The sequence below is a fragment of the Nyctereutes procyonoides genome, unplaced genomic scaffold (assembly GCF_905146905.1).
Source record: "Nyctereutes procyonoides isolate TBG_1078 unplaced genomic scaffold, NYPRO_anot_genome, whole genome shotgun sequence".
Lineage (NCBI taxonomy): Eukaryota > Metazoa > Chordata > Mammalia > Carnivora > Canidae > Nyctereutes > Nyctereutes procyonoides.
In genome coordinates this window covers 134,476-158,841 of record NW_026575052.1, presented here as the reverse complement: position 1 = coordinate 158,841, position 24,366 = coordinate 134,476, and the positions used below count along the sequence as shown (strand labels likewise).

The 24,366-nt window shown below is 45.7% G+C and overlaps 1 protein-coding gene across 1 annotated transcript in view; it reads right to left on the bottom strand.

Moving 5' to 3' along the window:
- PEX14 (peroxisomal biogenesis factor 14) overlaps positions 1–24,366 on the bottom strand; it is a 139,071-nt gene that overhangs the window by 60,177 nt on the left and 54,528 nt on the right. Inside the window, exon 3 of the mRNA XM_055331209.1 lies at positions 23,580–23,664. Coding sequence (XP_055187184.1) covers positions 23,580–23,664 — 85 coding nt within the window. The remainder of the gene's footprint in view (positions 1–23,579; positions 23,665–24,366) is intronic.

The following is a 24,366-nucleotide window of genomic DNA, read 5'->3' as shown; positions in this document are numbered from 1 at the left end:
CAATGTGGTACCTGAAATCATTTCAAGAAACTTTCATATCCTGTTCCATTAAAATCCATTGGTCTATCTCGCACTTTGGACATTTTACTCACTGTGTAATTTTATAAAATCATGTGTTGACCATTCAGGAAATACTGGTTCACTAAGTTATGCAGAGCTTCCAAATGTTGACATACAAAACAGCACGCTCATTAGCATCACCATGGTCTCATCAGAATTCTTCACAGGGAAACTGCCTAGTTCACGGTGGTGGATACATGTTTTTCCAAAATTCTAATTTCATTTGAAGGTTCAACTTTCATTATTGACAACAAATATCGTCAGTATGTTTTCCACAAAACAACAGGCTCACTTTATTCATTTTTTGAGAAAATGTCTTCTAAATACTAAAGTCTGACTTTATCACAGTTCCTCTGTCATAAAAATGATATCCAAGAGAAAAGCAGCCAGTTCAGCTCGTAACTCAACCAATCACACAAGAACTTCTCCTCAGGTAACCACTCTGCTGCGTACACAGAAGGGCTTTATGCTGATTTCCTATTTTGTCACATGAACATTACAAAGATGCATACTCAAGTGGCAAGTTTTAATAAAATTAATCATTTTTACTCTTTTATCAAGGACGGTCTTCAATGAAATGGCTTAAAAAAAAAAAAAGCCGCAAGTGCACAGCAATAAAAACTACAGTGAAAGGCCAGCAGGTTTACCCACCATTACTTCTGCACTGTCACTGCAGATGTCAACACAGTGACACGGGGGAATCATGTCTTATCGCTGGCTATGAAAGTCATTTTCGGGACACCTGAGTGGCTCAGTGGCTGAGAGTCTGTCTTTGGCTCAGGGTGTAATCCTGGGATCCCGAGATTCAGTCCCACATCGTGCTCTTTGCATGGAGCCTGCTTCTCCCTGTCTGTGTCTGTGTCTCTCATGATTAAATAAATAAAATCTTTAAAAAAGAAATAAAAAAGAAAGAAAGAAAATCACTTTGATCTGACTCCCTGTGAGGGTGTCAGGGGGCCCTAGGGGTCTATCAAAAACTTTGAAAACTGCTAAACTGATCCAAGGACAGAAAGATCTGCAAAGATGGCTCAAACTTTTCTCAACTCCTCAGTAAGAGAAATGTTGATAATAATATTAGTTTGTAACTTAAAAACCATTTTTCTTTATTAGAAACAATAAAAGATAACCATTATCAAACGTCAGAATCCAGTTTTTCACTGTAATATATAAATGCAAAATAAGAGATGTTAAGGAAAACCCTGTAATATTCAGCTTGAATTGTGTATATGTACATACATATGTACCATGTGAATAAATATAAATAAAATTGTGTGTGTGTAAAACCAGTGTGTAGATCCCAGGTTCCAAGTACATTCCTACTAAATGAAACTTGAGGAAAATATCTAATTCCTGGCTTCAGGCACAGACAGGTGCACCCGAGACATTTGTGTTGAAAAGCTAGGGACCCAGGAGCTAACCTGAACAGGCACCCACTGATCTAACTTGAAATAATGTGAGCATTAAAATGAAATATGATAAAAAGGGACTATAACACTGAACTATTTAGTATATACTCTTTAGTATATGGTGATACTCAAAGTAAGAGCAAGAATGAGAGACAGAAGAGGGAAAGTAAGAAAGTTCTTCTTTACAGAAAAATACTAGACAATAAATGTATAAAAAATAATAAAATTAGAAAGTCACTATTTTTAAAATCCTCAAAAAAATAGTTGATTCAAGCAAGAATCTCCACTGGTCACTAAAACCACTGAATGATAGGTTGTTGTGTAATAAGAGAACATGTTCTTTGAGATGCACTTCTCAGCTGACGTATTCCTTACAAAGGAGAAAATGTGCCTTTACAGTGGAGAAATCTGGTAGCCACCTGACAAACCAAGTGATTGACTTAATGCCACATTAGGAAGAATGTAACATTTCTCACCTTCTGACTTGATGCAATAATAAGGACACGATACTGCTTATCAAGTATCCTTGCCAAAAATGTTTAATTTCAATCTTATCAAGGGGAAACAATGAGACAAATCCAGTATGTATGATATTCTATAAAACTGACCTGACTAACCTTTTCAAAGCAGTCAATGACAAGTAAAACGAGATAAGGCAAGAGGATGGTTCCTGATGAAGAGACCTGGCAAGTGAAATGCCCTGAATGAACTTTGATGACAAGGTACAGGAGAAATCTGGGGACTGGGAAAATTTAAGTATGGACTAAACATGAGATGATTTTACAGAATGAGTGTTAATTTCTTAGGTGTAACAATGTGGTGTACTTATGTGAGAGAACGCCCTATTTTAGGTGATATGCTGATGTAACTGGGGTTGAAGTATCATGATATCTGCAGCTTACTTTTAAAACAGAAAGAAAAATGTGTGTAGGAAGAGAGTGAGAGAGAGGGAGAAAGCAAATGTGGTAAAATGTTAACTGAGAGACTGGATAAAAGGTATCTAGATGTTCAGTGCACCATTCAATTCTTCTATAGTTCTGAAATTGTTCAAAATTTAAAAACGGCAAAAAAATAAATAAATAAAACCAGGTTGGAAAGAGTATACACAGGCAGGATTTGATCCTACAAGAAATGAAGAACTAAAGGTGCACATGGGTGGCAAAGTCAGTTGAGCTGTTGGTTTTGGCTCAGGTCATGATCTTGGGGTCGTGAGATCGCACCCTGCATTGGGCCCGGCGCTCAGCATGGAGACTGTTTGGGATTCTCTCTCTCCCTCCGCTCTTCCCACTCATGCTCTCTCTCTCAATGAATGAAAGAAAGAAAGAAAGAAAGAAAGAAAGAAAGAAAGAAAGAAAGAAAGAAAGAAAGAACATACCAAAGTTTCCGTGCAGGAAAGAGCTAAAAGCAGAGTTCGGATCTTACCATCTGATGACAATGGAAGCCCAAGTGCCCCTTACCTGTGCTGCACAATTAATAAAAACACATTAATAAAACGACTCCATGTCCCATCCATTGCCATAATGTGTCTCGGGGTGAGGGTAGCAGCAGCCTGATGACACAGAAGCTGCCTTTAGTGCACACATCCTGAGAATGGAGAGGTCTCTACTTCTGTAGAGATGTCCTACAGTCTTCACGTTCTCTTTAAGTCAAAAACCTGCCCTTTTCTCCCCAGACTTTACACTGCAGGGAGGGCCGTGGCAGTGCTGGCGAGTGGCAGCAGCTCTATTTAACCACCAGCCCCTCCTTCTCCCTCTCCAAGGCAGTGGTTCTGCTTCATGCAAGTAGCAACAATTCTGGAGTCTAGTCATTGATCTACTGGCCAAGTGACTTTGGAAATCATGTCCACTGTCTTTCAGCTTTCCCATCTGAATAAAATTGAAATAATGTTGACTTTCTAGTCTAATACAAAGTTGTTATGAGTATGTCAAACAATTCTGGCCAAAGAATACATAATGGCCAACACAGGTGAAAAGTCTAGGGATCATTATTATTTCTTTCATATTCCTCTGCCCTTCATTTCTAAACTGATGCTTTGAAGAAAAGCATTTTACCTCCTTAAGCACATGTACTTAATTAATCCTCTTCTGGAAGGCACAGCCAAAATAATAACGAAGTCATAGAACACTGGAAAGTGAAAATGTTATTTTCACATAATGTGTTACTGAGAAAACCTAAGAAAAGTACCTAAGATAAGAACAACTGGGACTATTAGAAAGAACACAGTAAGATAATTTTTAAAACATAAAAATCCATAGCTTTTCTAAATATCAGCAAAGATCAATTTAAAAATATCATGAAAACAAAGGCCCAAAAGTGTAAATACAAGAACTCTCAAACTTTATCAGTGAGGAATATATTTTACTTGAAAGATACACCACATCCATGAGTGGAAAATGCACACCACAAAGATGCTGATTCTCTTCAAAGCCATTTCTAAACTGGATATTATAATATAAATCCCAAAAGGATTTTATTTTTGATTGCCGTGGGAAGGGGAGGGGTGGGATCAAGGAGAAGAGGAGGAAATGTGATACGATGATTCTGACAGGAGCTGAGAAGGACACAAGGGCCAGAAGACCCAGGAATATTCTTCAAAAGAACAAAGGAAGAATACAATTTAGGCTACACAGATTAAAAAAAAAAAAAAAGTAACAAATCTACAACAATCAAGATAACAACAAGCAATATATACATCTGAGAACAAGAACAGAACATCCTTGATCACACATCAGCATCTTTAAGAGTTTCATATATGATAATGGTGATATGCGACATGAGTGGGAACTGTCCGAAAAATGGTGCTGGAACAATTGAGTTGGTCACTAGGAAAAAACAAAATTATACTCCCTGTTGCTCTACTAACAACAAAGCAAATTCCATAAAAGAAAACTAAATCCATAGAAGAAAAAAGCAGGTGAATATTTCTATGCTTTTGAGGTAGGTGTGTGTGCATGTGTGTGTGTGTGTGTGTGTCTGAATAGCGGGTTCTACGCTTGATCAAAAGACGACGCAGTGAAGACGACACGCTTGACGACATGGAGCCCGTGCTCAGGCTCAAGGGCACCACCAATGGCAGCTGCTGACGTGGGAACCGGCACAGACTGCCAGAGTGCAGGCCAGCACTGCACAATAAGGCGAAGACAAGCCCATTTCCCTAACCCAGAGATCCACTCTAAGGTTTTTACCCTAAAAAAGGTAATCACAAAAGTAAGAAAATGCCTATTTCTCAAGGACATTAAAGAAGAGTTGCTATATTGGTAAGAAACATAAATAATCTAGATGCCCATCAAGGGGACTGGCTAAAATGAACAAGGGCAGAGACTCCAGCAGCAATTATGACTGATCACAGGAATCTGTATTTATGAACATGAACTTAGGTCCCAGATGTAGTGTCAAGTGGGGATCAGGGGGAAGGATGGGGGGGGAATCAAAACCCAGGTGATTGTGTAGCCCCCATCCGGCCCGAGTCACAGATTCTTCCAGGTGCCTCAGTTTCTCAGTCTATAAAACGGAAAGTAAAAGACACCACTGCCCTTCTGATCCTCTCCACTGTCCCCAGGGTGCTCTAAGGATCAATTAGCTGGTATCTGTAAAGTGAGGTGCTGTACTGAGTTATTACAGAAAATTTTCCATTAGGTTCATCAGCTCTTTAAAGTTCTTAAGCAAAACTGAAGAAGTTTTGATGAAATGCCCCAAAGACAAGCAAGACCGATAATAATGAAGCAGAAGAAGAAACACCCAGCAACCCTGCCCGCCCCCCCCCCGCCCCCCCGCCCCGGCAGCAGGCAGCGCGGGAGCCTGTTTCATCAGCTCTCCCTCAGGATGAGGTCAGAGCACAGACTGCCTCGGGCCCTCCGAGGGGACGATTGTCACGCGGTAACCAGTGTCCCCAGGGCTCCTTATTAGTATAATAGAAACCCTTCGTGCTTGCCTACCGACCAGCGGGACCGTGAGCCTGGAAGGGACACGTGTGTCAGCACCCCCGCCCCAAGTCACCGAAGAGCTCATCTAATGAGGGGCACGGGGACAGATGTGCACGGCGGCCCTATGCCGTGTGTCAGCCTATCCTGTGGAATTCTGATCGCAGCTGCCGAGCTGTGGGATTTCTAGAGAAACAGAGCAGGGGCCAGAGGGCCAGAGCGTTAGCAACACCAGCCTCCAGGCAGGGCTGCGGAGAGACAAGGTCACGGCACCGACGGGGCAGACGGGACACACGGTTAATCCCTGTCACTCAGGCAGGCCCCAATGCTGCTTCACGGCAGGGCCAACCCTGCCCACGGCCCTGAGGGCTGGCAGAGGACGAGGAGGCCCCTGCCCTTGGCCCAGGGCTCGGGGACCGTCCGCCTGGCCCCGCAGGTCGGAGCGCGTCGTCCTGACAGCCTGGGCCGCGCACAGTCTTTCTAATGATCCCGCTTGGTCCCTTCCCGCGGCCCGCGGCCGCCCTCCAGGCTGTCCCGAGCGTCCCGGGGGCCACGGTGAAGCAAGTCCCACGGCTATGATGCAACGCCGGCCAAGGGAGACCCGGACTCTTCTGGAAGCCTAATGAACGGGCAACAGCAGCTTGTGTTCTTCTTGACAGCACACAGGTGCTGATAAATGCCGACCTCCGGGGGATTCTCGGTAAACACGGGCACCCGGCCCCTCACCCTCACGGGGCACGCACATGCGCGCACGCACACACACCAGGCACACGCACAGCCTCCCCGGCTCTGCTCTCGCACCTCGAAAACAAATTATTTAACTATTCTCTTCCCTGAGGATTAGAGCTGTAATTTCAAACCCACAGCTCCTCGGCTTGTCTCTCACATGCAGAACATTCTGATAGGTTAAATGCTGCCATTTAATTACTATAATGAGAGGTGCTTTTTTTGGGTTTCCTTAAACATTGATTTTTCCCTCTCGTTTTACACTGGAAGTCATCTCTAACATGTTTTTCTCCGTAATTTCCCCATCCCCCCCACCCCCCGCCCCTACCACGTGCAAAGCGAGGGAGGAAGGAGAGAGGCTCTTCAGGTCAATGTCTTGAAAAGTTACCAGACGCGAATGGACGGGAATACAACACCCAAACCACTCGTTGACCATTTCTTGTTAATAAAATGTTTAAAAAGCTTAATTTAAAAAAGGCGGAAGGAAGAGGCAAAAGCCCCCACAGCGGACTACAACAGTGACCATCCCAGACAGACACGGTCAGCGGGAGACCCGACAGGGCAGGGCGGGGGAGCCGTCCTGCAGGGGACTAATGAGGGGACCGGAGGGGCGGATCCTGGAGATGTCCAGCTTTAAAGCAGCCCCAAATCAAACAAGGAGGCTGTTTTCTCTGAAAAGGCTGGACAAAAGCCAACTGAGCCAGACACCTACAGGAAAGAAACTTGCTTTCACATATACTTTTTTCTTTCTTAAGGTGTCTGACATATATGCTTTTTAAAACTGGAGATCATAATCTCCCCCCAGAACAAGTGCACTCTGCCCCAGGCACAGACACGGCCCAGGGGGAGCTGCAGGGCAGGCGGAGGCTGAGTGCCTGGGCCTGGGGGGCGTCGGACCAGCAGCAGAGGAGGAGCCCGAGGAAGTGAAACGCTCTTCCCAGCCCTCCTCCAGGGGACCTGCGCTGAGCTCCGGGACCTCCCACGGAGTCTTCGAGCACTAACAGCACCAACTGGGGCTCTCTCACCCTCACTCCTGCCTTAGGCTTCCTGCCCTAGCTCCACACACGTTTTACCCTCTGACTCATCAATCCCTAAGAGTTAAGGTACGGAGAAGGCCATCTGCTACCAGAAAACCAAAGCACATGCAGGGTCAGGTTGCTGTAAGCATCAGGTCGTACGCTGTGCAGGGACGCCCTGACACCCATGGAGACCACATCAGCAGAGCCTACTGGCCATCATGAGTAGATCACTGGAAATACATACAGACATAAATGGACCAAATAAAAAAGTAAAATAAACGGCCAAACTCAGGGAAGAACAAATAAGGAACAGAGAGATGGCAGGGGGAGAGAGGAACTTTCTGGAAGAAGCATTTTCAGTGGCAGCCCACCATGATCATGGTCTGATTTGGTGGGACCCTCTTCTTGGAAAGGAGAGGCCGGCTTCACCACAAAGCAGTGACAGCCTTCTCACGGAGAAGCCATTTCCAGGTTAAAGACCACTTGCTTCACAAATACCATCTTCTCTTTCTTCAGAGAGCTTAAAATTTCAGTAAAACCATTTACCAGGGTCTCTCCGCACAGAGAGCAAGCCTGACAGTCACCCGTGGAAGCGGCACGAGAGCCAGGAGACCCACACCACACAACTGGTGTCTGGTGTTTACATACCATGGCGCAGCCAACAGCGTAAGCGCCGAGCACACCACAGGGGGCTCCAGGGCTTCCTCAGGGCCCGCCTCTGGACACCACGTCCTCTGACTCCCCACCCGGCACTCTCTCCACTCTCTTCTCCTCTATCCAGGTCCACAGGCCAAAAACCTTGGCAGTGAGCGCAGACACCTACCTCGCCTTCACTCCCTGCATCATTTCATTCAGCCACCAACTCCCGCAGACTCTCCTTCACACCCTCGCTAATCCACCCTCTCCAACCCCATACCACCTGCCCTTGTCCATCCATCACTTCTCACCTGAATTACTGCTGTGAACTCCCCACTGCCCACCACCCTGCCTTCAGAGAGAGCTTTCGGAAACGCAAACAGGATATATTATTCTACATAAAACTCTTCATAGCTTCACCACTGAGCACGTAATAAAACCCAAACACATAAGGTCTGACCCCTGCCTACCTCTCCAACTTCCCAGTCTGTTTCCTAAATATCCAGGCCATTCCTGGTCTCAGAGACAATGTTCCCATCCCATCCCTGAAGAGATTAAAGTCAACATGCTCGCTAAAGCCTAGAGACAACTAATCCTCTCGGGGACTCCTATGAGGGTAACCTCCCCTATAATGACACCTTTTCTAACCCCTCCACTCCGATCCTCCTCCACCAGCACAAGACTGATCACCTCCTCCTCTGGGCCCCTCTAAGTACACCTACTACAGCCCCCTATATATAGTACACCTACTATAAGTACACCCGTGTGACACCTGTTTGCATATCACAGAACCTCGCTAGACCACTAATATTAAATCCTCCATTTTCAGTGCTTGGCACAGATGTTGCCACGGAGGAAATGGACATTCAGTAAACTAGAGAGTGGATGGACGGATTTTCCCACTCTATCGTACTGTCTCTGTGTATGAAACTCGGAACTAGCAATTCAGACAAACACATGGATAGACATATATAACAATCCATATAAAAGAGAAACAAACTCAGAGCAATGATTCTAAGAAGCAGATAATTTAAAAATGTTTTCTTCACTTAAACATGCACTATAACTTCCTGATTGAGTTTGTTGGGAGACTGACATGAAAACTAGTTAGCATCCCACATCCATCACTGGTTGGAAAGGGGACAGAGCTACTGAGAATTAAAGACCTGATTTAAGATTAAACTTCTGTGATGAATACTCGCCAGCAAATAGCTGAGAACTAACCATACGTGTGTACTACTCTTGATTCATCACGAACTGCTTTTAAACAAACACCTACCATTTCCTCAAAACAAACAGAGTGATTATGGTAAGGCCTTGTTAGCGTTCAGCTGTATACACAGTATACATTAACAGCCCTGGAACCACCTCGAAACAGTCTCGAAGCCAGATCTGTGTCAGTGGGGCAAGGCTTCCTAGGTCCTGCGCAATGTAATGACATCCGAGCCGAGGTGGGCGAGCTCTGCTCCACTGAGGTTCATTCAACTCCTGAGAGTGGATCTTAAAGGTGAGGCACGGTGGCTTGGGAGAAAGTCGATTTAATTTGTTTAACATCATAAAAAGGGACATTTCCACATGGACAGCAAGGACATGAATATCATGTGTGTACGGCAGAATTATAAACGCATTTTTGGCGAAATTCAATAAAGCTGATTCTACTGCATAAGGTCAGCAATTTACTATAAAAAATGATATGATTGCAATTTTTAATATAACCCATGTATTTGCTGCAAGATGCTCTAGAAGATTGTGTAACGTAGCCGTTCGACCTCTCCACTGGAGCAGAGATCACCCTATTTACCCTTTATTGTCCTGATGGAAGCCTCCAAACAGAACAACAGTCACCGGCACTTAGGAACGCAGCCACCCCCTCAACCCCGACCCTTCCTCTCCTCAAGCGCAAGAACGAGCTCTCTGGGCGAGAGCCCTCGTGGAGGCAGCCAGAAAGCCTCCCCGACTAAATAAAACTAGAATTACGTTCACCTTCTATTCCTGATAGCAGAAATGAAAGGGGTGCATGAAATAAATGACCTCCATGGTCACTCCGGATTTCATTTCTAATACCAGGACCCTTCCCGGAGGGCGTCCCAGCAGGCAGTGCGCAGCACGTCGATGGCTCAGGGTGACAAGACGCCCGTGCCTCAGATTCCGTGGGTGGCCCGAAGCCTCCGTGCTCATGGGCACTATTTTTGAGAACTAATTTGGGTCACCATGAAGAGTAAATGAGTCAGGATATGTGAGAATGCTCTTTTACCTGTAGCGCAAACTGCCTAGGCCAGAGGCGATCCTACAGGTTCGACATCGAGCCACCCTGAGCTTGCTAACTAATTGCAGGAACCGTATCCCTGGTCGTTTCTACGGTCTCACCACCAGGTCCTCCACTGGCCTGGGCCCTTTGTGTCCTCACTGCGGGCACCTAGCATAGCGTCCAGCACACTGCACACTAGGAATGCCTGGTGAGCGGGGATGAACTTGCTCACTGATGGTACAAAAAAATTACAGACTGAGGGATATGAAACTCCAACAGAACTTTTCTTTTCAATGGCATCTCTAAGATGGAAGCTGGGTAAGATGTCACTCTTCCTTTCCCTCATGCTTACTATGGGTTCTTGGATCAAATCAGGCTCCTCTCCTGCCCTGCAGTCTTTGAGCTGGCTGTCACTCGGCCAGCACGGAGTACTCTGGTTTCTTTGTACTCTGGTTTCTGCAACCCTCCCGATGCAAACCTCCCCACCCACCTACCCGCTCTCAGAGCACCTTGCTTAACTGCAACAATTCTGCACATTTCACATTTCTGTCTCCACCCCCAGAATGCTGTGTCTTATTAACCCTGAGATTCTTGGTCCTAGGGCCGGCACAATGCCTTGTAAAAAATATGCTCAATAAATATTTGCTGGGATGAATGCATGAATGAATGGTAAAAATCTTCCAAAATCAGGTATTCAGGTCTTGCACACAACTGCACTATTTTCTGATCTATTTTAATACTTAGTCTGCTCTTTTCAGGACTGCTTCACGGAGAGGCTCTGACTGAAAAAAATTTAAGTAAATATCAGAAATGGACTCAAAAGAGGTCATCATGAATCTCCATATTTATTCTCTTTCAATTACATTCTGTACAAATTAGCTCCATTTGTAAGTTAAACCGATTTTTCTAACAGCCTCTTCTTCAAACTCAACCTGTGTTCTTTCGGCCAAGACCCCAAATTTTGCAATTAGAATAATTTAATTGACAATTCTGTTTGTGACTCGCAAAGCAGGAGAGGGTATGGCTTTGTTCTTTAGCTTCATAGGTTTATTCCTGTCAGTGGTAAAATACTTTTCTTGTTGGCTGAGAGTACAGGTCCAGCTTGAAGCCAAAAACAGAGCGGACGAGAGTCCCATTCCTCTGCACTTTTAGGTTTCATTGAAAAGATGACATTTGTGTGGTTGTGATATTTAATTTATCACAGAGGGTCATGATTTTTACCCCTGAAATGCCATGATAAGGTAAACTTCAACTTTATGAATGAAAGCCTCTGCAATCACTTAAACTAAAAATCTACACAAAATCTAAAGACCACCGTCTTAGTACAATCTCCTCAACAATCTAATTACAGAAAGATGGCTCGAAAGGCTTTTAAAACTAAACAGAATAATTAACAGTAAGAGACCAGAGCATTTGCAAGTTTTCTGTCTGAAGAAAGGGGTATCATCTGAGAAGACTAGTTCCTACCAGAAAGGTTTAGAAACCAGACACATGCCTGTGGAAAGTTGGAAGGGAAAAAGTAGTCGTCGTTTATTTTATTTTATTTTATTTTTTATTTTATTTTATTATTTTTTTAAAAGATTTTTATCTATCCATTCATGACAGACACAGAGAGAGAGGCAGAGACACAGGCAGAGGGAGAAGCAGGCTCCACGCAGGAGCACGACGTGGGACTCGATCCCAGGACTCCAGGATCATGCCCTGAGCCAAAGGCCGGCGCCCAACCGCTGAGCCACCAGGTGTCCTAAGTTGTTCATTTTAAATAGGAGCCTAGGTGCCCCAGCATGCCACTGCCTGAGGACCGTTAGGAGCAACATCTACTTAACTATCACGAATGGGAAGAAGATAAAGCTGTCAACTGACCAATCTAGCAAGCCTACAATGAAAGGTAAATTTAAAATAAAAGCACACTAACTCATGCTTCACAAATACAGATCCTCTTAACACACACACACACACAAAGCAGGAGAGGCTCAAAAATGTTACTATAACAATGGATTGGTACATTAATGAATGCCAGTCCAAGTTACTTTCTAACCAGAGTCCCATCAACATAAAATATCATAGCGATTGCCTAATGTCGGACGGACCGTAGCTTAAGTTTCTGAAGTCTCTGCGTCCGACTTTTCCAAACCCACATATCATGCAGTCCCTTTGCTGAAAACCCGCTTGCCCGCCCTCAGCCGCTAAATCTCATTACAACTCCCATCCCTAAGTGAGCCAGAGAGGAGTGACAAGTGTTCTTACAACCATCTCACGAAGAAGCCAGCGACGATAAGGACCACGTCAATATTTATCTCCTGGACAAACTAGAAAATACATCGCCACAGCTTTTGTTAAAAATTAAAGGCACAGCTTTTCTCAAAAACAAAAATAGTTGACTAAAAAAAAAAAAAATCCTTCTTTCACATACACATACAATTTGCTCTTTGTTGAATGAAATAACTTTAGATTTACAACTAAACCGCTGCCACCTGCTTAAACACTGAAACCACGAACTCTCTTTTGGATGACTTTTTTTATTAGCCAGCTTTGGAGCCAAATGAATGCTTCCCTCATTTTGTGGGCCGTTTACCTAAATGGCCTGAAAAATTCCAAGTTAAGCCTTCAGTAAGAAAGAGGCTTGTGACAAATAGATGCTTAGACGCTGTTTGGGGGCAAATACGTTGTGTGTGTGAGTCTTTCTCTTCCACGGGCTCCTCCAACGGCACTCCGCGTCTGTTCCCCTCTTCCTGGAGTGCCTTCCTCCGTAAGAGAAGCCGGCTACTAAAGCTGCCCTTCCCAAACTCCTTGGCAGAGAGAGTTCTTGATGGGAGGTAGGTACACTCACCGGTGATATGAAAAGTAGAAACGAGGTGACAGATCTGTACCTGTGGCAAACATGGGCCAGTCGGCAGGCAGGACACCGGAAATACCTAGGTTCCCTATGGCGAGGCCCGACCTCAGGCCTCCTTCACGGGCGCCAAGGGGCACTTTTATAGATGCAGAAGCCAAGCTCACACTCCAATGTCCTGTCACTGTTTGTATGAATGTTGGACGCGCTGCAGTGGGGGCAGTGGCAACTTCCTGACCCGAGTCACAGCTACGAGGGCGTGCTCTTCAACTGGAACGTGCCGGTGGCAGCCTCCCGATTCCCCACTTTCCTGACGGAAACAGGAGGGCGGAGCGGCTCCCCTGGCCAGTCAGTCGTTCCATGTTCTGAAAGTCATTCCTGGAGACCAGGCCTTGGTTCCACTCCTCTGGCCCTTTCTAGAGTGAGCAAGCTCCTAACTGCCTATATTAAATCCCTCTCTGCTCAAAATTCCTAGACATTCCTGTGACATGAATTTTTATGATACCAACACCTTTGTCTTTTTAACATGACATCACAGCTAACTCTCTACAGCCCGTTAGGAGTAGGCCTTCCAAGAAGATACACTCTGTCATACTGTGGTCATTGTCAACCAAGCCCTTATTTTCAGCGCCAGGCAGTCTGCTAAGTGCTTTTCACCTTATTTTCATTTAACTCTTACAAGAACCTTTTGTAGTAAATGCTACCTCGAACTCCATTTTACAGATAAAGAAATCACAGCACAGTGAGGTTCAGTATTTTATCCAGAGCCACATAGCAAAAAAGTGGTGACGCTAGCATTGCAAACCAGGCAGTTTGCACTATTACCTCCCATGCTAGAGTACTCCACACATGACCTATTATTTAGTCTCTCTCTCTTTCTCTTTCTTTTTAAAGATTTTATTTATTTATTCATGAGAGACACACAGAGAGAGGCAGAGAGGCAGGCAGAGGGAGAAACAGCCTCCCTGCGGGGAGCCCGATGCAGGACTCAATCCCAGGACCCTGGGGTCACGCCCTGAGCCAAAGGTAGACACTCAACCACTGAGCCCCCCAGGCGTCCTATTTAGTCTCTACTAACACTGCTTCCGAAGCCATGTGGCTTTACCACTGGACAAACATTACAAATATGATACCTACACCTTCCTCTTTTCCAGGTTCCAAACCCTGCACACTCATACACGACTGTGGAGAACATACAATGACACAAGCATTTTGAAAAACAGTCTGGAAATCTGTTCAGGAGTTAGACATACATGATCCACCACATGATCCAGACATTCCATCCCTCAGTACCTGCTCAAGAGAGAAAGATTCATATGTCCCTGCAAGATTTATACACAAATATTCAGAGAAGCTTTATTTTTAATAGCTAAAAAACAGAAACTCAAGTATTCAACAACAGGTGAATGGATAAACAAGCTGTACTATATCCAAACAATGGAATGCTATTCAGCAATAAAAAGGAATGAAGCTCTAATGCATGTAACGATGTAGATGATGCCCAAAATAATTATGCTATATGAAAAAAGCCAGATAAAGTACAGATACCATACAGTCCCATTTATATAAAATTCTGGAAAATGCAGAGTAATCCATATGAAAGAAAGCAAATTGGTGCTTGTGTGGGAACCAGAGTGGCAGTGTGGGCGTGTGGCAGGAGGAAGGCAGGAGGAAACGTTTCAGGCTGATTAGGGTGCTCACTATCGTGACTGCAATGATGGTTTCCCAGCTATATATGTGTCAAAGTTGTAAATCTTGCACAACTTAAATACGTATAGTTTATTGTATGTCAGTTATCCCTCTATACAGCTATACACACCAAAACCACCCTAAGAGTCACCTTTCGTCCTGTCTCTTCCACCTCACACCCCCAATCTACTACTGAGAAGGGCTTATTCTTTTTCCTACAAAGTCTGTGGCTCTGTCCTTCCTTCCCAGAAAGTATATGGTAGAGTTCAAGGCATTCTAGTCGGAAGACTTGGTCCTACTTCTACTTCTGCCACATATTTGCACTACTTAATCTTTCTGAGCCTCTGTGTCCTCATCTGTAAAATGGAGATTTGTTAAATCATGTATTCATTCATTCAACAAATATTTATTAACTTGGGATCCCTGGGTGGCTCAGCGGTTTAGCGCTGCCTTCGGCCCGGGATGTAGTTCTAGGGTCCCGGGATCGAGTCCCACATCGGGCTCCCTGCATGGTGCCTGCTTCTCCCTCTGCTTGTGTCTCTGCCTCTCTCTCTCTCTCTCTCTCTCTCTCTCTCTCTCTGTCTCTCATGAATAAATAAAATCTTTAAAAATATATATTTATTAACTTGCCTACTAAAAGACCATGGTGAAGAAGAAATTAATGTCTTTTGTAAACCACAAAGTTTTGGTTTTTTTTTTTAAGATTTTTATCTATTTGAGAAAGAGGTAAGAGATGGCAACAGACAGCACACGAGCTGGGAGGAGGAGAAGCAGGCTCCCTGCTGAACAGGGGGCCCACTGTGGCGCTTGATCCCAGGACCCTGAGAGCATGACCTGAACTGAAGGCAGACACCCAGGCGCCCCTAAGCTGGCATTTTTATTTCCATCTTTGCTGCCACCTCCCCAGTCCAGATCCTCCACACTTGACAACGGACTTGGCAGTGCCTTCTTTGTGGCTGGTTCTACCACTGCCAGGCCTATTTGGTTTAAATATAGAGCCCAGAGTTAACTTCCTCGATAGCACTGTCACAGTTTCAACTGGTTCAAGTAATGTTGTCAAGCGTGATTTGTAATACAGAGTCCGAAGGCTGCCTCCTCCCTCGCCGCCCATCTCACCAACCTAATTCTCTCTCCTACGGAGCCCACAGGCCAATCCAGCTAACAGCACCTTGAGCCTCCACATGAGCCTCTCTCACCAACGCTTTCTTCCCCACTCTCCTCTGACCATTTACATCCCCTGCCGCTCACTCCATGTCTGCGTTAGGACGGTTAAGAAAGCTCTGCCAACCTAAGTCGCTGGAGAAGCGCATTTTCACTGGATACTGTAAGGCTAAAGACAGAAAGGACTGCATGCAAACGCTGTACTCTAGTTTGGCAACGGCATTCAGGCCGGCAGCCCTGAAACCACCTTACAGGTGCACCAGAGATGAACAGGTATGTGCAGTGTAGACTTAAGAAAAGCTGAGCTCCTCCTGCAACTTGTCCTGGTAAGTGCCTTCTAGTTCTGTTTTGCTCAGCCCCTCCCTCATTAGCCTCTCACCGGGGCTGGGGGCTGGCTCTGCTGGGCGTGGGTGGAGGCAGCTGGGAAGCACGAGACCCAGTCTCTGCCCTCGAGGGACTCACAGCCCAGTGAGCTTGATACTCCAGTCTCTGCTGGTCGGACAGGACCAACTTCTAACTGCCACCCTGCCACCCTTCGTGGATCAGTGTAGACACAGTTCCGGGGCACTCCGCCCGCATCCCTGCCCCCTTTTAATGAGCCTTTTACGCCGTGGAAGACAGGTGCTTCATTTTTCTCTCAGCAACGGCCTAATGTGATAATATTCCACAAACAACAGGTACTGAATAAAGGCTGACCACCTGACCGATGGCCAAGGACCCATGAAACGTCCAATAATGACAAAAGAAAATGAAACCATGTGTTTCATTTGGAACAAATTGTAACTAAGTTTCTGAAGCTTTCCATTTATTTGAATTTTCAAAAATTAAACTTAATGAGCCTATATCCCTTCAAAAACAGGCTAAAAAAGGATTCTTTTAGAAAGAAAGCATTTTTCTTGTAACCAGTGACCCGAAAGTCCCCTCAGAATCCAAATCTGTGCTAAGCGTTAACAATTTGTTACGCAGCCTTTTTTCTCTAATTTCTTTCTACCTATAGTCATGTTTATAATAGAAAAGTTTTATGTTCTTTATATTCATAGTCTCACAAAATTTTAAGCAAGAAAAATATACCCTTGCCTACTCACAAGTGCAAAACACTTTTTAATTTTTTTTTTTTTTAATTTATGATAGTCACACACAGAGAGAGAGAGAGGCAGAGACACAGGCAGAGGGAGAAGCAGGCCCCATGCACTGGGAGCCCGATGTGGGATTCGATCCTGGGTCTCCAGGATCGAGCCCTGGGCCAAAGGCAAGCGCCAAACCACTGCGCCACCCAGGGATCCCAAAACACTTTTACATTAACCTAGTGCCAGACCCAGGGCCAACGATATCTATAGAAGAATATTTACCGGGGCATCATCGGAAATGGCAGAAGGTAGGAACCAGTCTAAATGTCCACTAATTTGGAACTGGTTTAAAAAAATTCTGATACATGCTCATCCTGGAGTACTACGCAGCCACTGAGAAGAATGAATCCAATCTGTAGGTGCTGATGTGGAATGAATGCCCAAATGTAATGTCAAGTGTAAAGGTGAAGTGTAAAATATGCTACTACTGCATTTAAAATTGTTTGTGTTTCTCTGGGAGGACTAATAAATATTAACATTCCTTTATATGGATAGATGATCTTGGGAATGATACATAAGAAACTGAATAAACAAGCATCCTCTGGAAAAGAGAATGAGTGGGGGGACGGGAACAAGAGACAGAAGGAAGACTAGGTTTCACTGTATATGCTTCTTTACAGTTTGAATTTTTGAAGCCACATACATAGCTTACCTTTCCAAAAAATAGGAAGGGAGGAAGGAAGGAACGAAGGAAGGAAGGCAGGCAGGCAGGCTGGCTTCAAAAATACTACTACCATACATGACAATGTCACTTTGGGTTTCTTTGCAGCACTGTCGTAGACACACAAGGCTAAGAAAAATCATTCTTCATTTTTAGGGAAAACCTGAAAGCAACTGGGTAAATCCAAAAGAGCTTTGTTTTCTTCCCCGCAAGCTCCTCTGGACCACGGTCCCCCCAGGGCAGGGTGAAGTGTAGGCACCTAATGACCCAGTCTTTTGGGGGGTAGCAAGTGTACCAGCTCCCCCTCTGGACAGGGAAGCGATGGTGCCCCCATTTCCATGGCCTTCAGTCGGTCTAGCGGCTGCAGCTCTCATCCTGGATGCTGAAAAAAAATCTCTGGAGTTCAAAACAAGTTTGGATAACAAGGGGAGCAGGAAAATTGATGGGGGGAACACCAGTCAGTGTGATGAATAGGCTGGTCCAGAACAGCAGGTGACGGATATGCAGATGCAAGACTGGCGGGGAAGGAAGATGGTCCGTTCACAACAGATGGATGGAGGTGCTCAATCATCCTCAGGAACAAGCCCGAGGCTGCCATACACAGCCCTGCCTGCTCCTTACTCACCTGCAGGGCATGGCCCCAGCCCCAGAGACTCTCTGTACCTGAGGCCCCAGAGGCTCCCTGTGCGGGATCACACCACACCAGGGCGGGGCCCGGGGGAGTGACAGCAGGCAGTGTTTGAGGAAATGCCACTTGGCTGCAGGCGGGATTTGACCTGGGGACCGATTGCCGATGAACTTCTTCCTCCAGCTTCCAAAAAAACCTACACTTGTCTGTCTCGATAGCTCGCACTCAGGGGTAAGGCTTGCCCCGCCAGGGTGTGTCCTGTTTGTGCAGGCCTAAGGGGTACAGGAATCCCAGGACACAGGAATTCCAGTGTTAAAGCCAGGACAGTGTTGGGCAAACGGGGACCAGTGGACACCCTACTTACCAGCCACCATCCTCTCCTTTTTCTTTCCCTATTCATCATCAGTGAGAAAGAACCTAGATCACCAAATGCAGTTCAAGCTCATGACTGAGCACAACTCCTCAGGTAGGGTATTTGGTTTCTCCCAGTCATCTAAGACTAACAGATAAGACAGTAATAAAAAAAAAAAAAAAAATCACCCAACCCTTATCTTTGCCCAAAAGGGGAGCACCTTTTTAAAACGTCCACCTTCGGGGCTCCTGGCGGGATCAGACTGTGGAGCATGCGACTCTTGACCTGGGGGCTGTGGATCTGAGCCCCACTTTGGGGGTAGAGATGACTTAAAAAAATATAAAGAAATAAAATAAGATATATTTTTTAAAAGAAATAAAACATCCATGTCAGAGAAGGCACAATTACTCCAGCAAATGCAGGAATGAATCTAAAACTCTGGTGCCACAATCCGCATCTCATTAACAAAGAATCAGAAGGGCCAGACAGCCCCTCACAGAGCCAATACCCTTCCTTCCAGCTCAGCCACAGGAGTTTTTGAGGGTGAGGAAATGGGCCACAGCCAACCATGGGATCTCCCTTCCCTGCCCCCTCCAAGCTCTCTGCTGGACCCAAGCTCTAGAAAAAAAACAGCGTTATAAAAAGACTTCTGGCTTCACTAAGACACATTAAAGAATTAATTATAAAGTAAAGCTGAAGGAGAAAATTAATTTTAGAAACACATGAGGTTACAATTTTTTTTTTTTCCTGGAGATGGGGGAGGAAACACAGTTATTTTCATTCTCATCCTGGGGGCACAAGCTGGGAGCTGTCCAGTCGATAACCTGGCCATCAGAACAAGGTTTGTAATTAAAAGGTCAGTGACCTGGAAAGCCAGGGCCCCACTCCCAGAGCTTCTCAGTAATGACGGAGCTATTAAATTAAGACTGTTATGAAATCAATGCTAAAAAAGCTTTCATGGTAACGAGATTCCATTCAAGGACATGCAAACTACCTCATGAAATGGACGTAAATGATAAAAAAGAAAAGTAATAAAAGAGAGTTAAATTGAAATCTGCGTTAAGAATTTACTCCCCCTTGAAATACTCCAGTGAGAGCAGCCCTTCACCTCTACCCCACTACCAAGGTTGAGACCATCAGGTTTCTTCCTCAAGTTCATTTCCAGCAAGGAGGCGGCTTTGCTACCGGGGTTCTGCTTCCAGGAACAGAAGAAAGATAAGATCTCGTTTCACCTTTTAGAATGAGAAAGGATGGTGATGTGTCCCGTTTGTTTGGTTTTCCTTTTCCCCCTGGACTACGTATTAGATGAGCAAGAACACAGCCCTTAACTTACACACTTGAGAAAGGCACAATAAGCAAAAGTCTCGGCCAACACCACCCAGACCCCATTATGCAGGACTATACAGAGAAGCATATGATGCTCATCGTTTTTCTAGAAACCTGCTTTGCAATAGATACATTAAAGTAAGCTAACAGACAACGCTATCTTCCCCTCCGCCTCACCTACTCCCCTCGCCCCTGCCCCCCGCCCGCCCCCAAACAGGCATCACTTTTACCCACCTTACACTCAGCCTGCCAACATGTTTAGAAGCAGCCTGCCTCCTACATTTTGTGGTTGGATAGGGTGTCAAATCAACAGAAGCCTATTGACAACGCTGTCCAAGCCTCTAACTTTCTGGACCGATTCTACTGCTGTTTTTAAGCTACTCTAACGTCCTGGACTGCAGCCCACTTAAAGGCCAGACATGATGCCTGCCTGGTGAGAACTGCCTCTGTACACAGTCCGGTTCCAGGAGGGCTTAAACCCCACGCACAGTCCAGTGATGCTCATGCGCGGCTGACTACACGGTTGATGTGCCATCTGCAGAATCAAGTGGTTGGAAGGAAAACAAAAACATTTATTCTAATAGTCCTAAGGTGAACAGCTGCTTTTCTCTTTCATCCAAAAAATTCTCGATAAAACAAAGAAATGTTGTAAATTACACAAAATGGCAGTACAGACTTCAAGGAAAATGATAAATGATTCCAATAACTTCATGTTTCTCATTAATGACTCCATATTCAGACTTTGAAGCATCCAAAAGAGAACTCAAAAAAACAAAAAACAAACAAAAAAGCCCCCACCGACACAGATCTTCGCAAACCAATGCTCTTGCCTGTCTCTCCCATTCACTGCCCACTAGCCCGCCCCCAGTCTCCCCAGCCCCCCGAATGAGAGAGCACAACATTTAACCTGTCGGTAACAGAGGCAGGCTGCAGCCCTGCTCCGGGCTGTGGTTTCACATTAAAACAAACTCAGCTGATGTGCCTAAAGTAACCCTCATTTTCCACTGAACTGACATGCACTACAGGGACCTCAATTTCTATATTAAATATTAAATAATATTAAAAGAAAAACAAAATTGGATTTGCCTTTTCAGGAAAGAGATGTTTATTAAAAAAAAGAAAGTCAAGATTATAATTCAAGGCAGTGCTGCACTGCAATTCCCTGAAGTGACATTTGCTAGGAAAAGCCAAGACTACAGTAGCTGCGAGCTCGCCCAAAGCCGGTGCTCCATACCCACCCCTGCAGCCAGTCCTGTGGGGACACTCCTGCGGGGAGGGGAGGCGTGCGGAGCATGCCAGAACCTTGGTCCCTCCCCTCAGGACCCTCTCCCTGCCCCCACAGACCAGCCAGCCAACTCTCTTTCCTTCCCAAGAACAGTTAGGAACAGGGGAGAGGCTCACTCCTTTGCAAAAGTCCCTCCTCCCTCACCCCATCAGGGGATGAGGGAGCTGGCGCCAAACTCCGCAAACCATGTACACCTGACCCAAGGAACAGCCGGAAATTCAAAAAGTGAAGTGTAAATTCACGAAGGGGCTCTTCTTGCCCAGATGCCAATCAAACCTTGGAATCCTCTGCCCAGAAAAGGTCCTGCCAGAACTTACCCTACTGGGATTCAACTCGGAAACAGATAATTACTGACTGAAGCAGCATTTTACAGGATAATGGAGATGGGTGATTACGTCCAGAGATTCTGGACTGAGGCTCAGGGTAGACTCCTGTAGCTCTCTTCAGAGGAAGAAGGGTAGGAGGCCCCTCGGGGTTCCTGCTGCCTGAAATTCTAAAGACTCGCCCACATTAGGGGTCGAGGAGGAACTGTGCCCACTCCACACCGACAAACTCATCTCCCTCAGGCGTGTGCTCACGCCACGCTCTCAGAGAGGCCTACTTGAGCGGCCCTGGCTAGGCGTGCAACCCGTTCCCACCCCAGCACTGGGGCTCCTCAACCCTGTGCGCCCCGCATTAGTTTTCTCCGTGGCACCTGCCACTCGAAATACCATGGCTCTCGTTTTCCTGCTGGTTAACTGTCTAGCTTTCCCCATTAGAATGTAAGCCCGGGGAGGGCAGGGACGCTGTCTGCCCTCTTCTCTGCGGGGTCCCCGGAGCCCAGAACGGGGCATGGCATAGGGCAAGCACTCTTCGCTGGATTAACTCATCGATTGGTTTTGTTTCGCACTGTTTTTAAAGGAGCAACAAATAGTAATTGCACAAAACAGTTTCCTCTCCGCAGTAATTATTAGCCAACTAACTCAAAAGAAGTATTATTTGGTCCAGAGTTTCTCTCTCTTTTTTTCTCTCCCTCTCCCAGTCAGGGATTTATTAAAATTAAACAGATTAGATGGAGCTCCTGATACTAAAACTGCTCAGCAAAGCCTGCGGTGGGGAAGTGCCGAGCAAACACCAGAGACATTTGTCTCTAAATTGCTCTAAATACCTTCTGCAAATGAAATTCTAACCCAGCTGCGTTTGAGAGAAAATGAGGAATAACTGGTCATTGTCAGTGGAAGAGAAGATCAGGCAGTTATAATACTGTACAATATACTGGGGCAGAGGATCTCTCGGCAACCATAGATTTTGTCTCAGGTTACCCCGGGTAATCAGCACAGCTTTTAGGCTCAGCTTTCGCCGGCTTCAATGCTTTGATGAGAGAGCTGAAATCCCCAAGCTTTTATGATTAATTACTCCCCATAGGTACACATATTTCAAGGAAAAACTCTTTTATGGCATGATGGTTGCGGAGTGGAGAGACCGGCCAACGCACTCCAAATTGTAATAACCTCCTACTGATGGGGGGCGAGCACAATGCCGCCAGCAAATGCACAACACCCCTCACAGCTCCGCTGCAGGGGCCGGCCCCGAGGCTGCCTCGGAACAGATGCCTGGGAAGGGAGAGCTTCAGGCTCGTCCTGCCCAAACCCCAGGGGTGTGGGCCTGGGACACGGTCCGGCAAGCATCTCTGTGGTGGGACGCCATGGAGCACACTGAGGAAACACCACCAAACCACTCGGTCTTCTCTTCCAGCCACAGATGACTTAAAGCTCACAACGTAGAATTCTAAAGCTGACATTCCAGCTCCTAAAGAAAAAGGGTTTTGGGGAGGGAGGGGGGAGAAACTCACTCCCCCTACCATGGTGTAGAAGGGCCTCTATACAACTTTCCAGCTTTCAAGAAAATTACATGCTCAAAGAGTGAAAAGTCAGATCCCTTTTTTGTTTGTTTCGGGATCTGTTTTTGTATTTTACAAAAAAAGAAAAATATCCTAAATTGCAACAGCCAGAAGGGATTCTTTCTGCTTTGGACAATATTGAATTTGTCAAGATCCATTTAATCCTCACTTACAGAAATACCATAAAACCAGTAATTTACCACTTCGGTCCGTGAACCAGGCTGACCCAAAGCTTGACCTTAACCTGACCTCGTTTAGTCCCCTCATTTCCCCTCCTCCTTCCATTTCTTTCTTCCTGATTCTTTACTGAGGCAGCTGACCTCCTAACCTACAGCCACTGTGAGCCAGGCTCACACTATCAGAAGAATGGACCAGAATCAGGCATCCTCCAATGGGCCTCTTCTCGCTCCCCGTGCCAGGCTGTCCTGGGCTAAGGTGTTGACCTTAAATCCAGACGGTATCATCTCTCTGCTCCACTGTAAAGAAAGAAGCCTGGGCTCCTCTGAGGGGGTGCCCCTCACCCCCACACCAGTGGGACAGCTACAGCAACACTGTGGCTTCCATCTGCCCCGTGTCCCGTCCCTTTCTGCAGGCCACAATGCATGGCTGTGAGGAATCTGTACCTTTCTTCTTAAGGAATGCTCTCCTGGTTGCAAGTGGGCTCTGGCGGACACGGGAATTCTGTAGAAACTTCACCGCTGTGGCAATCTGGTCAGGGAGACAAAAGAAGAAAAGTAAATTTCAATAGTCTCAATTTAAAGATTAAAAATCCTACCAGTTTATCCCAGGTCCATAAAAATAAGCACACCACTGTGGTCAAATTTATAAGCAGTTATTTCTCACATTTAAAAATCTACCTGAATAGAAGGCTATGTCAGTTAACTGGCTTCCTATACCTGTTTCTATCAAATCTAATCCTCTCAGCCTAGCTTTTAAGACCTTGCAATAATCTTTTCCTCTTCTCCTTGTTTAAGCTGAATCTTCATACTCCTCGGCAGGTAACCCTCTCCTGGTGATGCGAACCTATGTCCCTATACTTGTGCTCAAGGTATGCTCTTGTTCTTCGAGGCCTGCCTTTCCCGCCTCTACCTGTCTAAATACTGTGTGCATACCCCCCCCCACACACACACACGCATAATCGTGTATACACACACACACACACACACGCCAGCACAACCCTTTCATAGCCTGTGCTAACTCCTCGAAGCCTTCCCTAAATAAGCAAGCCATCTCTGATCTCCCTATTCTCTTAAATTCTTTAATGCTCGTAGTGTGTACCATATAATTGAAGACATAATTATACTGTCTTCTAATGTTCAGGCTGCCTCCCCAACTACACTGCAAGCGTCTGAGGAGAAGAGACCACGCTGCCTCCACAGAGCCTGGCAAAGTGCTGAGCACAGACCGGCT